Source organism: Capra hircus, chromosome 10 (assembly GCF_001704415.2).
Source record: "Capra hircus breed San Clemente chromosome 10, ASM170441v1, whole genome shotgun sequence".
In the NCBI taxonomy this organism is placed as follows: Eukaryota; Metazoa; Chordata; class Mammalia; order Artiodactyla; family Bovidae; genus Capra; species Capra hircus.
The window spans coordinates 30553030-30571144 of NC_030817.1; the positions used below are offsets into that span (position 1 = coordinate 30553030).

Sequence of the window (18115 nt, forward strand, 5' to 3'; positions counted from 1 at the left end):
CTCCAGGAGATCTTCCCGACTCAGGGACTGAACCCCGGTCTCCCATATTGTAGGTAGACGCTTTACCGTCTGAGCCACCAGGGAAGTCCATAATATGTCTTTGCATGGGTATGCTTTAATTTATTTAGCAGTCTCTCACACTGAATATTTTGTTATTTCCAGATTTTTTCTGTTATAAATGATGCTACTATATTCTTTTATATAAATATTTTGCTATCTTAGATTATTTTCTTTGAATAAATCATAGAATGGTCACAGGATATATATGTATAAATTTATTATCCTAGAGTCAAGTAGCTCTTAGAACTTTGATGCACCCTTGACACAGACTCATTTTCTATGTGTGTGTATCTCTCTCTCTATATATATATATTTATATATATACTGTATGCATACATATATATATAATATATAATATATCATAGAGACACACACAGACAAATATATATATGTATAGTTGCGCCTGATGCGAAGAACTGACTCACTGGAAAAGACCCTGATGCTGGGAAAGATTGAGGCAGGAGAAGAAAGAGACGACAGAGGATAAGATCATTGGATGGCATCACCAACTTGATGGACATGAGTCTGAGCACACTCCGGGAGTTGGTGATGGACAGTGAAGCCTGGCATGCTGCAGTCCATGGAGTCATAAAGAGTCAGACACAACTTAGCGACTGAACTGACTGACTGATAGTTGCCCAGTAATAAGTAGCAATTAGGCTATATAAAAGTCTCTCTTCTTGACTTATTTTGAAATTTTAAAAATGACTCATTCTGGTGGTAAATATATGCATATTCTGAATGGTCATATAGTATACTATAAGCCTGTTCCTCTCACTCTCAATATAGGATTCAACCAAGATAATATGCTTAGATGGATACTCCTCCTGCTTTCTTCTGGAAAAAAGGATTATGACTTATCTATCCAGGTGATATATTTCACCTGTTTATAATCCTCTGTATATGCTAAGCTGACAGAGTGTTAGATAGGGAGGAATGGATAATCTCTAGAAACAATATACCCCCTAATACAGATATATGGGGAAATGTATGTATCTGGCATAGTCCTGGCTGCCATTGAGCCTATGTGGTGAGGCTCTACACTCAAGAAGATATATAATTATCTTAGAAGAAGAAAGATTCTCTTCAACAATCTCCAAGCCTATCTTTTGAAGAAGTTAATATATGTGAAAGTAGTAGTATGATTAATGCAAGACGCAAACCTATAAAGCTTTCAGATGACCAAATTGGGAAACTTCTGTTCAAGATAGGAAAGAATTTCTTTAAAAAAATGAAAAAACCCAATCATAAAAGAAGTATTGATAAATTTGGTTATATTAAAATTAAGAATTTCTATTCATCAAAAAACACTATAAAAAGAATGGGAGGCAATAGAATATATTTTTAATAAAACTGTCAAAGGAGTAGTTTCCAAAAATGTGTAAAAACCTTCTACAAACCAAGAAGAAAACTACAGACAACCCAATTAGAAATGTGCAAAATAATTACGAACAGGCACTTCAAATAGAAAAACCTTTGTGGCAGATAAACATATTAAAAAAAATGTTCAGCAGATCAGGAAACTGAAAAATAAACCCACAATGAGATATCATTATACCCCCATCAGATTAGCAAAATTTGGAAGGTCTGACAAAGTTCAGTGTTGATGAGAATGTAGGACAATTAAAACTCACATAATTATTGGTAGAAACTTTTAATATGTCATTTATAAATAACTTACTGACATATAACTAAGTTATAATTGGAGCTCATAATTTTGTCCTGTGAAATTGAATAATTCCCTAGGGTAGCTCAGGATGGCCAGTTGCCACAACAAAAATTGGTAAATAGTTTCAAAACTAAAATTGGAGAATAGTTTAACATCTGGTAAAATGGAAGATACACATACCCTATAGTTTGTAATTCCACTCCTAGGTATGTACCTAGAGAAATACAAGTACATACATACAAATATATATATAGAAGAGTGTTAAAATCATTGTTTGTAATAGCCTCAAAACAGAAACACCCCAAATATCCATCTGCAGTTGAATGGATAGTATTGTGTTACATTGTGCTGTGTTTGTATAATGGAATACTTTACACCTATAAAAGTAAGCAAACTATGTCTATGTGCAGCAATATAGATGAATCTCGTGAGTGTACTAAACCGAAAAAGCATGACAAAGAGCACATACATTATTATTTCATCATATAACATTTGAAACAGGAAAAAGTATATTGCTTAAGCGATAAACTGATAAAGCAAATCAGGGTAATGATTATCACAGAAGTCAGAATAGTGTTTACCACTGAGAAGGAGGCTATGGGGAATATGGGGCCTTTTGGAGAACTCATAATGTTCTATTTCTTTATCAAGGCAGCAGTTACATGGGGTGTTCTCTTTATAATTTTGTTTGTTAAACTGTTCATGTAGGTTTTATTCTATTATTTTTACATATTAGATTGAAGTATCTAAAATTTCCATTTTTATTGACCAAGAACAGTTAAATATTGGCAGTTTCATATGGTTTAATTTGTTTTATTTACAATTAAATTTCAAAAAGAAAAAGTAGTTTGTTCTCATATAACAAACAGATGCTGAGTGTGGAGATAAAAGGACAATAAGACAATTGCCAGAATCAAATTGTGCTTCACAAGTAAGTCAAATGTTTTGTTTTGAATTCCTAAGCAGAATATTCTAATTTAAATATTGTTTTCATTTTAATTTCAGATTTGGGATAATGAAACTTATTTATGTGAGGTCTGGATGTTATTAGCTTAGTAAGCAAGTTGCTGTGATGTTACAGATTCTATTCCTTGGAGGAGTTATAGATTTAAAAGTGAAACCACAAAAAGTTTACATGAAATATTTAAAAAATTGTCATTAATAATTGACTATATATATTGATACCACAACAACTAAATTATAACTGAAGAAAGAAATTTTGTTTGGTAAGATTGAATTATTAGCCAAGGCTGCCACAAAAATATCTTCAAAGTATTTTTTAATAGTAGATAGCTTTAGTGATTATAGGTGTAGGCAATGTACTGTAGCTACTAAGGGATAAAACAAGAGAAACAACAGTAGTATTCTACTATAAAGAAATACAGGTAAAAAGCACGCTTAAATTATTTTTTGCTGGAGTGACCCAAATAAATTGTTTCCAAATGGAATTTGGTAACAAACATTTGAGAAATCATATTCCTAGCTTACCAAATGATATAAAGGGGAGTTAGTATTCAAGTCCCCAATTTTGTAGGGAAACTAGTATAATGAATTTATAAGGGCAAAAAATGTAAAGAACATAATCACTGAGAAAAAAGATTGCCCTTTTCTTTCAAAGTCAAAGTGAAAGTGAAAGTGAAGTTGCTCAGTTGTGTCCAACTCTTTGCGACCCCATGGACTGTAGCCTACCAGACTCCTCTGTCCGTGGGATTTTCCAGGCAATAGTACTGGAGTGGATTGCCATTTCCTTCAAAGGAGTATATAAATCTTGACCCAGAGCACAATGCAGAAATTTTGAAAAGAAAATTATTTCTAACCATTTTTCTTCATCAATCTGAGTATATCCTGGTTGTGAGTTAATTTTACAGGTAGGGATAGGTGAGATAGAGCTGGGAAGAAAAAAATTGAAAATAATTATTCTCCTGTTTGCTGACAGATATATTTTGGTATCACTTTCACTAGTTATTCTTATTTCACTTATTTTGTTTATGAATTGAAAACATCATATGTTAATATTGATGTTTTTAACCTCACATATTTTTACATATGTGAATTTATTAATGCAATAATATTCCTTTTATAGCTTTCTGTTACTTTGAATTTGCAGATTACATATGCAGAACATTTTGGGAAGCAAATAGAAAGTAATAGTGATGAAGTAGAAGAAAGGGCTGGGATTTTTCCACGAACTTCTGAAATTCCTTTATTTTTACAAACTCCTGAAGATGTGAAAACACCTGACTCTGTGGAGAAATTACCTAAAACGCCCTCATTTGAAATGTAAGGTTTTAATTAATTATTATAATGAAAGAATCTATATGTTTTGAATTATGTAAATAATTGATAGGAATAGTAAAATGCTTAATACCTCTAACTTTAAAAAGTTTTCTATTATGGAATATTTCAAATATACAAAGGGGAGAGATTAGTATAATGAACTCTCATATACCTACCATTCTGCCATCTCATTTTATAGACCCTTTTCCCCATTTTACCCTGAAATGTTTAGCTGAAGGTAACATGGATCCTGAGTACCTATCAAATTTAATATTACAAGATTTAAGATTTTCAGAAGAATAAAAGATGTATGGAAAATATTAAATTGTCAAGCTAAAAAGTTACTATCACATTTGGTAGATTGTAGACATCATTGAATAATATTCCAGCAGTCATTTTGCCTTAATGTTGTAGTGTCTTAAACAAAAACTGCCATTATTTAAGTAACTTTGGTTGACATAAATATCTCTAACATCGTTATTTAACTTTGGAAACCACAGATTTGTAGTTTACAGCCAAAAAACTAATGCTATATTTAAGCTTTTTGTTTAGTTCAGTCTTTTCTTTAATGTTGAATCCTGGGATTCTTCTAAAATATGTGTCAAATAGATTTCACTTCATCAGGAATCTCTCTCCTGTGTTCTACTCTGTATTTTAAATTGCTAGTAAGATTTTTATGTATAAATGTCATGCTGTTGACTCAAACACAGGATGTTCCAAATGGAATTTATCTTCAAATCTGGGAACTGTTAAAGGGTGTTGCAATCGTATACTAAAACCTCTCCTTAGGGATGAGAAAACCAATCTGTAAAGTGACTCATTAACAGTCATGGAGATAGTTATGGAGGTATCTTCAGACTTCTATTATTTAACACTTAATAGCACTATTAAGTGAATTTGAGTGTAAGCATTTTATAAGTATTGTTCCTTTCATATTCACAACAGCTTTGTGAGATGTAAATACATTATTATCCTTATTTTATAGATGAAGAAACAGAATCACAGATGCTGCAACTCATCAGTGATAGAGTTGAGATTTAAACCCAGGCAGTTCTGCCTCCAGAATTCATGGTTTTAACCACTGTGTTATATACTGACTTGTCTAACTATTTTTCCCAAATCATTTTATAACTTAATTCCCTTATGAAACAATCTGTCATGGCTGGCTTTTCATTAAGACTAAAATTTTGTGACTGCTTTCAAGATCTTGGGAACAGTTTAACATCAAGTTTAAGAACTTGGACTTTGAGTCTGTGTTGTTACATTCAGATCCCAACTCTGGCACTTATATTCTTTCAAGCAAATCATTTAATCGTTCTATGCCACAAAATCCTCTTCTATGAAATGGAGGTGATAGTAATGGTAGCTATCTCAGAGGGTTGTTTAAGGAATAAGTAAATTAATGATAATGGAAATACAGAGAATAGAGCCTGACAGTATATGCTTAGAAAGAATTCTTTATTATCATTTCATAATTGATTATTATACTTTATTTAATATTAGTCTCCACCCAAACCATGGGTTTTCTTCTCCATAGGTCTGACACTTCAATAACTACTTCCTCCTTTTTCCTGCTATGCTAATTCTTACCTTTATAACATAGTACCTATGGTGCTTACCAGTCTGCAATATTTGATAATATGTATTTTGCAATTTGATGATTTTCTTATTTCTCTGTATCAGAAATAGAAATACGGCTACTGAGAGTCAAACACAAAAGGACTCCCCTGGATTTTCTTTTTTAATGAGTTATACTTCTCGATCCCCTGGATTGAATTTATTTGATTCTTCTGTATTTGATTCAGAAATCTCATCACATCAGGTAATATGAGAAGCTCGTTTTATTTCTAAAAAATTGTTCACTAGGACCTCAAAAAGTTTAATTCTTTAATATCAAACTTTCTTGAAGCAGAGTACAAAACAGAGACAATTTCTTTTTAAAAAAATTTTATTGAAGTATAACTGATTTACAATGTTATATTAATTTCTGCTGTTAATTTTTGCTATACAAAGTGATTCAGTTATACGTATATATTCTTTTTCATATTATTTTCCATTATGTTTTGTCCCAGGATATTGAATATAGTTCCCTATGCTATACAGTCAGACCTTGTTTATCCATACTATATATAAAAGTTTGCTTCTGCTAATCCCAAACTCCCAATCCTTCCCTCCCCTTCCAGTCTACCCTTGGCAACTGCAAGTCTGTCTATATCTGTGTCTGTTTTTATTTTGTAGGTACATTGATTCATATTGTATTTTTAGATACCACATATAAGTGATATCATATGGTATTTATATTTCTCTTTCTGACTTACTTCGCTTAGTATAATCTCTAGGTCCATCCATGTTGCTGCAAATGGCATTGTTTCATTCTTTTTAATGGCTGAGTAATATTCTATTGTATATATAATATATAACACACCTTTATCCATTCATCTGTGAATGGAAATTTAAGCTATTTTCATGTCTCGACTATATATCTTTTTGAGTTACAGTTTTGTCTGGGTATATGCCCAGGAGTGAGACTGCTAGATTGTATGGCAACTTTATATTTAGTTTTTTGTGAAACCTTTGTAGTGTTTTCCATTGTGGCTACCTCAGTCCCACCAGCAGTGTAAGAGGTTCCCTTTTCTTCACAGCCTCTCTAGCATTTGTTATTTGTAGACTTTTTAATGATGACCCTTCTGACTGGTATGAGATAATTGCTTGTTATAGTTTTGATTTGCATTTCCCTAATAATTAATGATATTAAGCATCTTTTTGCATGTGCCTGTTGGCCAACTGTGTGTCTTCTTAGGAGAAATGTCTATTTAGGTCTTCTGCCCATTTTTTTGGTTGGGTTGCTTTTTTGTTGTTGTTGAGCTATATGAGCTGTATGTTTTAGAAATTAAGCCTTGTTGGTTGTATCATTTGCACATATTTTCTCCCAGTATGTAGGTTGTCTTTTCATTTTTTTTATGGTTTTCTTTGCTGTGTAAAAGCTTGTAAGTTTGATTAGCTCCCATTTGTTTATTTTTGTTTTTATTTTCTTTGCCTTGGGAGACAAGAAAACATAGGTGCAATTTATGTCAGAGACTGTTTTGCTCTTCTGGGAGTTTTATGATGTTTTGTTTTATATTTAAGTCTTTTAAGTCATTTTGAGTTTATTTTTGTGTATGGTGTGAAGATGTGTTCTAAGTTTGTTGATTTATGCAGCTGTCTAACTTTTCCACCACCACTTGCAGAGGTGGTTTTTAAAAGATTCTGAGTATTGATAGTTTAAAAAAGTTCCCCCATTGTCTTTCTGCTTTTAACTTCAAGTGTCTCACATTGATTCTATTTGTAAAAACAGAATCTCAGAATTTGAAGTGCAGTTAAAGGCAGTTTAAAAATTAGTTTGGCTTTATAGTTCTAAACAAGCTTCATGTATTGTCAATGTGAAAAAATTTTCAGGTAATTAGTTGGTCTTTTCCTCTCCATGTGTACGTAGAAACAAAAACTGACAGAATTAAAGAAATAGATGAAAACAAGTTTAGTTAGAGATTTTTAACACCCCTTTCTCAGCAATTGATAGAATTAGACAACACAGTCAAGAAATATCTTACATAAAATCCAAACAACCCCATCAACCCCCTTGACCTAATTGATATTTGTAGAACTCCACATCCAACAACTGCAACATATTTATTCTTTTCAAGTGGTGATGGTACATTCACCATGATAGATCATATTCTGGGCTATTAAATGGGTCTTAATAAATTGAAAAGGATAGAAATCATGTAGAATATTTTCTCTGATCTCAGTGAAATTAAATTAGAAATCAATAACATATTAGGAAATTCCTGAATATTTATGCCATGGATCGAAGAATAAATTAGAAAAGATTTTAAAATGAATTATGAACATTCAGCATATAAAAATCTGTGGGTTCCTGCCAAAACCAGAACAAAATAACTTTAAATAATTAATAGAAAATAAAGGTCCGTCATCAATGACCTAAAGTTTTGCCTTGAAGAGCTAAAAAAAGACGGTAAACCCAAAGTAAGTACAATTAAAAATAAGAACGATAAGAAGTCACTGAATTAGAAAACAAACAATAGAGAATATTAGCAAAGCTAAAGTTGGTTCTTTGAAAAAAACTAACACAATTTATAAACTTACTAGATTGATAAAGGAAAAGATTAGACAATTTACCTATATTAGGAATGAAAGAGAGGATATTATTATAGCTCCTACTTATTTTAATGATAAGACAGTATTCTGAAATAGAAGACTGGTAAGAGGAAACTTCAGTTTCTACATATTGAAATATCCTATAAACCTGTGAGCAATCAAAATAGTGTGATAATGGTACAAGGATTGATTGATCCATGGCATGGACAGTGTCTTGAAACAAAAGAATTTAAACTGTGGTAGGAATAGGGCCACAAATTAGGAGGGATAAATTAGGCGTTTGTTGTACATGTGCACAAGTAGATTCTATGTGCTTAGTCACTCAGTTGTGTCCGACTCTTGGCAACCCCATGGACTGTACCCCCCAAGGCTCCTCTGTCCATGGCATTCTCCAGGCAAGAATACTGGAGTGGGTTGCCATTTCCTTCTCCAAGATGCTATAGATGCATTAAATTTTAAAATGTTAACTATAAAATATTTCAGAAGAAATATAGGTGAATATTTACCAGAGCTTAGGAAGAAGAAGGATTCTCTAAGCATGAAACAGTGGAAGAAGAGGCAAAAGAAAATAAAAGTGGTTTTGGTTTGGTTACATACAAAATTTTTATATGTCAAAAAGTTTTAAAGGCAAAGCAGTAATGTGATATAAAATATTTGCAATAATATGACAAAGAATTAAGATCTTTATTATGTAAAGAGCTTAGGGCTTCCCTGGTGGCTCAGAGGTTAAAGTGTCTGCCTCCAATGAGGGAGACCTGGGTTCAATCCCTGGGTCGGGAAGATTCCCTGGAGAAGGAAATGGCAACCCACTCCAGTATTCTTGCCTGGAGGATCCCATGGACGGAGGAGCCTGGTAGGCTACAGTCCACGGGGTTGCAAAGAGTCGGACACGACTGAGCGACTTCACCTTTCACCTTATATGTACCAGCAAGAAAATTACTGCCTCAATAGAGATATGGACAAAGTCCATTTGGTGACTAGTTAATTCACTGACAAAGAAATTCAAGTGACTTAAAAAAATCTCTGGGAAAAACAGCTTTCCTTATTAATTGTCAAAGTACATAAATCTGTGCATAATAATATTTATTCAAGTGTGATTTATATTAGAAAAAGAAATAGGAACAATCTAAATGTTTAAACAGAAGAATGATTGAAGCTATATGTTATGTCCATATAGAGGAATATTAAAATGATATAAAAGGATTAAAGTTTTAGAAGAATAGTTACATGGAAAAATGCTCATAATGTAATGCTAAGAGGGGAAAAAAGAGAACAGAAAACTATATTTAATTATCATAGTTTTTGAAAAGCCCGTTTTATAAAGGAAACAGATTCTTTTGGCAGCAAAAGTTTATTTGAACTGGCATGATGCTATCAAACTGTATTATTTTATTATATAATACAACCTGATTTGTAAAAGGCCTTTAGAATAAAACAAAGTTAATTAGAATTTTAGGTTATATTAACATTCCAAAGTAGGAACTATCCTTGGTACAATATGTATTGCCTATTAATATTTTATATATTGCCAGAGTCAAATCAATAAGCCTTATTTTAATATGTCAATGATAGTTTTAAAGATAGACCTCTTTTTAATTGCAATCATATTCTATATAGAATGTTGCCATTTTTTCTGCTCTATTTATGCTTAGAAGAACTAGGCTTTGGAGTCTAATATAAATGCTATGCATACTGTTCTACTGATTTCATGAATAATATTTAATGGAAATTATTTTTCAGTTTAGTGAACATTATTCTTCAGGAAATTTAAATCCTCTCTCATCACAACAAGAAATTGGTAAGTAATTTGAAGTTTGCTATATATAAAACTTTCACCATTTGTGTTTAGCTTGTCTGAGTTTGTTAGGCACTTAGTTAATATTCTTTAAAAATTACTGGTACTTCTGCACCACTCACTAATTATTATTTTTAGCAATTTATCTTCTCTCACTTCTCTCACTTTACCAAAACTTGCTTTTTCCAATATTATTGATGACTTCAGTTCAGTCAGCTCAGTTGCTCAGTTGTGTCCAACTCTTTGTGACCCCATGGACTGCAGCATGCCAGGCTTCCCTGTCCATCACCAACTCCCAGAGCTTGCTCAAACTCATGTCCATCGAGTTGGTGATGCCATCCAACTGTCTCATCCTCTGTCATCTCATTCTTCTCCTGCTTTCAATCTTTCCCAGCATCAGGGTCTTTTCCAGTGAGTCAGTTCTTCGTATCAGGTGACCAAAGTATTGGAGCTTCAGCTTTAGCATCAGTCCTTCCAATGAATATTCAGGACTGATTTCCTTTAGGAGTGACTGAGTTGATCTCCTTGCAGTCCAGGGGCCTCTCAAGCATCTTCTCCAACACCACGTACAAAAGCATCAATTCTTTGGTGCTCAGCTTTCTTTATGGTCCAACTCTCACATTAATTGGTATTAATGACCTACCAATAACCAAATATTATGAGTATTTTATATTTATTATCATATTCAGTCTCTTCATAGCATTCGATATAGCTGAATATTCTTGTCTTCCTTTTGGAGTTTCTGTATTTCTTCTTTTTAAAAACATTTTTGGCTATAGCCTGAAGCATGTGGGACCTTAGTTTCCCCAGCAGAGATCAAACCCAAGTTCCCTGCATTGGAAGACAGAGTCTTAACCACTGGATTGCCGGGGAAGTCCATGGATTTCTTCTTATCTTGCTGGGGCTTACTTTTTATTGCATTTTCTTTCTTCTTTTATCTCTTTATTAATTCACTTATTCAACATATAGATATATATGTATATTACATATATAGTATAGTTGATATCCCTGGAAGAGGGCATGGCAACCCACTCCAGTATTCTTGCCTGGAAAGTTCCCATGGACAAAGGAGCCTGGAGGGCTACAGTCTATGGGGTTGCAAGGAGTTGGACATGACTGAATGACTAAGCATAGCACAGCACAGCAGCATACTTGATATCAGATACTGCTTCTGGTTGCAATGATAGAATAGTGGACAAAAATGCAAAGTTCTCATAGGGTTTATATATGGTCTATCGGGAGAAGCTGAAAATAGACAACCTTTATATGTCAGGTAATACACTAAAAACAGTTGGTATGGGTTTGAATTGGCAGCCAGACTCATGTGTCACAAATTTTAGTCTTAGGTTTAATTAGCTTTATAGAAAGATATGGGATAGATGATAACAGCATGTACAGCACCTTTGTCTCATTGAGCTACCAAAATAATAAACTAGCTACCAAAATAATAATAAACTTTCTTTTGCTACCTCATCCACAAGGGACATGTAAAGCCACTATGAATAAGAGGAGTGGCACAGGTAAGTCATCTTGACACACAAAAGCAGCAGGCAATTTCCCACTAGTCTTTTAATACTATTCTAGTCATAAGGCCCAGAGAAGGCAATGGCAATCCACTCCAGTACTCTTGCCTGGAAAATCCCATGGATGGAGGAGCCTGGTGGGCTGCAGTCCATGGGGTCACTGAGAGTCAGGCACGACTGAGAGACTTCACTTTTCATTTTCCTGCATTGGAGAAGGAAATGGCAACCCACTCCAGTGTTCTTGCCTGGAGAATCCCAGGGAAGGGGGAGTCTGGTGGGCTGCAGTCTCTGGGGTCGCACAGAGTAAGTTGTCTCTTCACACTGTTGATTGTTTTGTTGTGCAGAAGTTTTTTCTTTTGCTTGTGCTTTTAGGTGTTATATCCAAATATTATTGCCAAGACTCAAATCAGGGATATTTTTTCTTATATTTTCTTCTAGGAGTTTCATAGTACCCAGTTTTAAATTTTAAGTCTTTACACTGTTTTGAGTTAATATTTGTGAGTAGTATAAGTCGTCTATTTAACTCTTTTCCATATGAATATCCTATTTTCCCAGCACTGTTTATTGAAGAGGCTATCTTTTCTCCACTGAGTATTCTTGGCTTCTTTATCAAATATTAGCTTTATATGTTTGGGTTTATTTCTGGGCTCTCAGTTCTGTTCTACTGAGACAGTTTTGCCTCTTTATTTCCAATTTTGAGGCCTTTATTTCTTTTTCTTGCCTGAATGCTCTGACAAGGACTCTCAATACTATGTTGAATGGGAGTGTGGAGAGTAAACACCCTTGTCTTGTTCCTGATTGTAGAGGAAAAGCTTTCAGTCTTTTATTATTGTGTATGATGTTAGCGGTGGGTTTATTGTATAATGGCCTTTATTATGTTTATTATGTAAGGTGCATTTCTTCTATACCTAATGTTTGTCAAATGGTACCTCTGCAACTACTGAGATGATCATTTGGTTTTTTCTTTCATTCTATTAATGTGGTATATCACAATGATTGATTTGCATACATCAAACCATCCTTGCATCCTAGGTATAAATCTTACTTGAGCATGATGAGTGATCCTTTTAACATGATGCTTAATTTGGTTTGCAAGTATTTTGGTGAGAATTTTTGCATCTGTATTCATCAGAGGTATTAGTCTGTAGTTTTTTTTTTTATGGTAGTATCCTTTTCTGGCTTCAGTATGAAGGTAAGCTAGCCTTGTAAAGTGTGTTGAAATGTTCCATCTTCTTTGATTTTTTTTTAAGAACTTGAAAAAGATTGATATTAATTCTTCTTTAAGTATTTGGTAAAGTTCACAAGTGAAGTTATCTGATAGGACTTTATTTGTAATTATATAATCGATATCTCTTTATATCTAAAACGTCTGTTGACATTTAAAACTCAGCATATCTGAAATCAAACTGGTTCTCTTTCTGATGTACCTGATGGTATCTCCATTTTCTAGTTGCTAAGACTGAGAACATCAGTCATAATTGTAAACATTTTCTGTGCCTATGACTACATTCAACAAGTCATCAAGTTGTGTCAGTTCTCTCTTTGAAATACTTTTCTTTTCTATTTTCATTATATGGAAATAATTAAATTTAAGACTCTTATTATCATTCACTTGTGCTATTTCAGTAACATTGTAATTGGTCTTTTTATCCTTTTAACTTACTTATAGATCATACCCCAGTTATTCTTCCTTATGCACAGTATTGACCATCTCATTGCCCTGGTTAAATACTTTTAATGTATCCCCTAGAGTAGCAAATTATGCTCCCAGTTTTCTAACCTAGCTCCTAAGCCTTTTCTCCTATTAAAATAATTTATGCTTTGGCTATACTGAAGAACTCATTGCATCCCTAATCTGCCCACACTTTCTTATCTACTTTTTCTTCCTGAAATCCTCAACTTCCATCTCTTTCTAACCATCTTTTCAAGACCAAGACTCTTCCATAAAGCCTTTTATTTTCCCCTTTGACATTCCATTCCAAAAAAAGTATCTCCCTAAAAGGAACTAGATAAAGAATATTCTCTAAACTATAAAACTTGGGGCCCTGGTTGTCTAACAGTAAGTAAAGAAGATATTATCTGGAGACTGAGTTACTTAGTTTAAGAAAACTTCCCAGATCGACAAGATGGGCAGCAGTTGGAACTGACTTTCCATTAGTTGTTTTTAAAACATGGTAAAAGCAGAGTTTTGTTGTTTAGTTGCTAAATCGGGTCCAACTTTTTTGCAACCCATGGACTGTTGCCCGCGAGGTGCCTCTGCCCATGAGATTTCTCAGGCAAGAATACTGGAGTGGGTTGCCATTTCCTTCTCCAGAGAAAAGCAAAGTAGCCATATTTAATTAGATTATTTCTAGATATGAGACTGCTGTGCATCCTATTACAAATTATAAATTTTTAAGACATTTTAATGAATTTTTAGTTGTTATATAGAAGTAAAAGTTATTTTCTATTTTGAAAAAGCTCTCTACTTTTCTGATTCTCTTTTTTAAATACATTTTCATACCTATACTATTATTATGCTGTAATTACTTATGAATAAATACAAAATCTTTTCTAATCATAGGTTCTTTGAGGGCAGGTCTCTGTTTTATTCACCTTTGAATTCTCCCCAGCACCTGGACTACACAGTAATCTTGAATAGTAATCTATTATTTTATTTATAGTGATCATAGTTTTATGAATATTTCATATGAACTTCTTTTCTTCTGAAATTAAAATAATGTCAGACTCATTTTTTTCAAAGGGAGATTTAAGATTTTTAGTTCTTCCTGGATCTTTAGCTATGTTATAGCTATTTTCTTTTGTTTAAGTCTTACATATGTATACTAAAGTCAGGGGAAAAATGAAGTGAGAAAGGGAAAGAGGAAGAATTCAAGATCAGTCTAGCCATCTGTCCATCCCTCTGTTCATCCATCCACCCACCCAACCTATTGCTGCTTGGTAAAGTAACCGAGATATTTGAAAATATATGAAATTTCAAAATGGCACAAAGTGAATTGTTTTGCTTAATGTATTAATTGAATTGGTTCTCTGTGGAAAAAATATAGATGCTTTAAAAGACTTACTTCAAATAAGTCTTTGGATTGCTATACATTTTAACTTGTTAAATAGTAATTAAAATTATAATTAAGATATTGAAATTTTATTTTACAATTATAGTCTTAATATAATGAATGAAAAACAATATTTTTCTTTAATGGCAGTTCTTGGAATCATCAACCAAATAATTCTTTATGAGGTTGATTTCAAAAGTTCCTTTTAAATCTATAAAGCTCTTTTCATTGTTCTGTCAATTTCCTTAAACAATGCCATGAAAAGTATATTGTAGTTACTCAATAAATAATAGTTGAATAAACCTGACTTACATAGTATGTTTCAGATCACCAGATCTTTCTCCATTCTTTTTCTATCATTTTAGGTAATGCCAAGCATTTATCATCTCTTTCCTGTTTAGCCCCATTTCTAAACATTTTCCTATTCCAGTCTTTCTTATTATCTTTTGAGAAATTCTTATAAAGGAGTTCAAATCTTGTCATATCTTTGCTTGAAAACTTTAAATGGTTTCATCTTATCTACCAAGTAAAGTACAGATTCTGTAGTTGGATATTCATTCATTTTCAAGCTCATAATTCTGTTATTTCTCAATGCTTCTGATAAATTGAATTGACTTCTGTTTCCCTTATATTTCTTATGAACATCTATTTCTGTTCCTCTGTGCTATTCTCTCCATCTGAGATTTTTTATTCCTTTTTCTACCTTATACACTAGATTTCATGGTGGCTCAGATGGGAAAGAATTCAATTCAGGAGACCCAAGTTCAATCCTTGGATTGGGAAGATTCCCCTAGAGAAGGAAATGGCAACCCACTCTAGTATTCTTGCTTGGAGAATCCCAGGGACAGAGGAACCTAGCGGGCTACAGTCCATGGGGTCGCAAAGAGTCAGATACAACTGAGTGACTAACACAACACTCTTTATATACTTGAATTAAAATTACATCAAATAGGGTTTAAGTTTGAAGCTGTTTAACCTTCCATAGTACAAAAGACAAAGCTTTGCACATAAGAGGAAGACAATTAAATATCTGATTTAATGTTACCCTATTTATTGTATGCTGTGTACTGTAATTTGGTAGGTTGTACAAGTTATGCAACATAAATTACATGACATTGTAATATTTCTCTTCCTCAGGAAACTTATTTGGGAAACCAGAAAGAGAAGATGCCTTTACTTTTTCTTTTCCATCAGACTCTTCAACTCATACATTTGGAGCTGGAAGAGATGATTTTAGTTTTCCGTTTTCATTTGAACAGGATCAAAACTCAGCACTTTCTTCTGTAAAAGGGTTTTCATCTACCTCACAAAATACCACACAATTTACTTTTTTTTGAACTAGTTACTGATTTTTTGAATTATTTTACTGGTCTGCAATTATCTAGGGCATAAATTTATGTTGTTACTTAAACTATGAAGACCACTTTCTTTTGTTGATTAAAGAAATAATGGGTTACCATAGTAATATTATTTGATTATATTGATTTAATATTGAAGGAAATTAAGCCTGGGTCATCTACATTTATTTTTATTTGCAGCAATAGCTATCATTATTTATTTTGGTTTTGATTTTGCAAGCTATATTCTTTGAAAACCTATGCTTCACTGCTACAGTAAATAGAGTGATACTTTATAATGATCTTGAAGAATTTATGCTATTGATATTGAATAAAATGTTATGTTTTATAATACAACAAAATTTAAATATTACTCATTATTTTAAGATGGTATCTTTAATAGAAGAAAATTAAATGTGAATGGCTAGAGTAATTTATGAAAGTTGAGTGGTTGCATTAATGGTGATACTGTTAATATTTATTTTTGCTTAAACCTTTCTGAAGAACATTTAAAACTTTGATTCCTGTCTTCAACAAAAAATTCACCTGTATGTTTTTTATGTATTAATAGTATTTGCTTATCAATCATTTATATAGCTTAAATGAAGAATAATTAAATTTTGATGAAATTGTATAAATATAACTACTCAATATCTTTGTACCTGTGCTTTTAAAAATTAATTATATTGAGTTATGAAGTAATAAAGAGTCTGACTTCATAATTTGATCTATGACTGTTGAAAGATTTTGAGCCTCACCTGTTTTCTTCCCCTCCTGCCCCACATCTGGTCAAGCTGGTAAGAAAGCCGAGGAATTTCCTCCTTTGGCATCAATGGAATGTTCAAAACCATGTATAGGAACTTTTGTCATGGCCTATCCCTAACTGCCGTTAAAAACCCAAAGCTAGTATCTCCTTTCTCTGCCATTTTCAGACTAGGTTTTCAGATCGGGTCTGTTCTCCCCAGAAAATGTTATTCTGTAAGTAATAAGCTTTGTCGTACCTATTTGGAGTGTGTGGTGTCACCAGTCTAAATATCCAAACCAAATTTTGGGTGAAAATCAATCTTGCTTCTTCAGGATGTCTATATATATCACAATTGTAGTAACTAAACCTTCCTAAACTTTTTAGACGTCAAAAGGATGGTATTACTAAGGGTAGAAAGAATTTAAGGAAACTTTGGACTGTTTTAAACATCTTTAACAGCTGGTTGAATGATGAAAATTTAAGTTAAAAAGCTGGAATTTTTCTTTTTATATCAACTATTAATTTTATTGTGTATGATTTAATTAATTGGTGGTTTTGACATAATAAAGACCCTAACTATATATGAGAAAGGATAAAAATGTTGTAACTGGCTTGTTACTTAGTAAGAGGTTCAAAACTAGTTTTAGCTTTGAGCAACACACTGATGGCATGGTTTATTTTTGCTCTTATATAGAGAAATGTCTAGCAAACAAGTAAGGTTAGATTTACCATGTAAAGGTAAAATAAATGTTTTTAAAGTATCTACACTGTGTGTGACATTTTGAGGACACATAAAATTGCTAAAGATATAGTATTTAAATTTTTTAAAATATGTATTTATTTGGCTTAGTTGAGCATGTGGGATCTTTGTTACAGCTCTTGTACTTCACTCTAGTGCTGCTCGGGCTCCAGAGTGCACAGGCTGTCTCCCTGCCGTACGTGGGATCGTAGTTCCCTGACCAGGGATCGGACTGTGTCCCCTGCATTGGAAAGCAGATTCTTAACCACTGGACCACCAGGAAAGTTCCTAAGTCTTTATACTTAAGGAACTTAAAATTCAGTTGAGGAGACAAATGTAGGAATCAATATAGCATATTAAAATAAAATAGTTAATAATCACATTCTATAGCTTATAACTTGGTCTCTGCAAGGGAAGAGACTGAGGGCTCAAGAAACCTTTCTTTTCTAATTCTGTCATCATGGACTGGAAAGCCTGGGAAGAATTCATTGAAGAGGTAGGATGTGAATTAGGATTTTAAAGGTATGTAGATTATAAAATTCTTTCATAGAAGGTTGCCTATTTCTAGTTTCACATTTTTTATTGCATAATTTTACTGGCTAGTATTTAGTACGATTTCATTAAATGCTTGTTGGATTTATAGGATTGATCTGAATTTGTAAAGGAGGCAGTGAGGACTTTATATCCAGAGGGATGGTATGGGGAGGGAGGTGGGAGGGGGGTTCAAGATGGGGAACACATGTACATCCATGGGGGATTCAT

General features: G+C 33.0%; 1 protein-coding gene across 1 annotated transcript in view; it reads left to right on the plus strand.

Annotated features, from left to right (window-relative positions):
- C10H14orf39 (chromosome 10 C14orf39 homolog) overlaps window positions 1-15869 on the plus strand; it is a 44984-nt gene extending 29115 nt beyond the window's left edge. The window contains exons 13-18 of the mRNA XM_005685939.2: window positions 2599-2660; window positions 3837-4009; window positions 5395-5400; window positions 5690-5828; window positions 9902-9959; window positions 15670-15869. Coding sequence (XP_005685996.2) covers window positions 2599-2660; window positions 3837-4009; window positions 5395-5400; window positions 5690-5828; window positions 9902-9959; window positions 15670-15869 — 638 coding nt within the window. The remainder of the gene's footprint in view (window positions 1-2598; window positions 2661-3836; window positions 4010-5394; window positions 5401-5689; window positions 5829-9901; window positions 9960-15669) is intronic.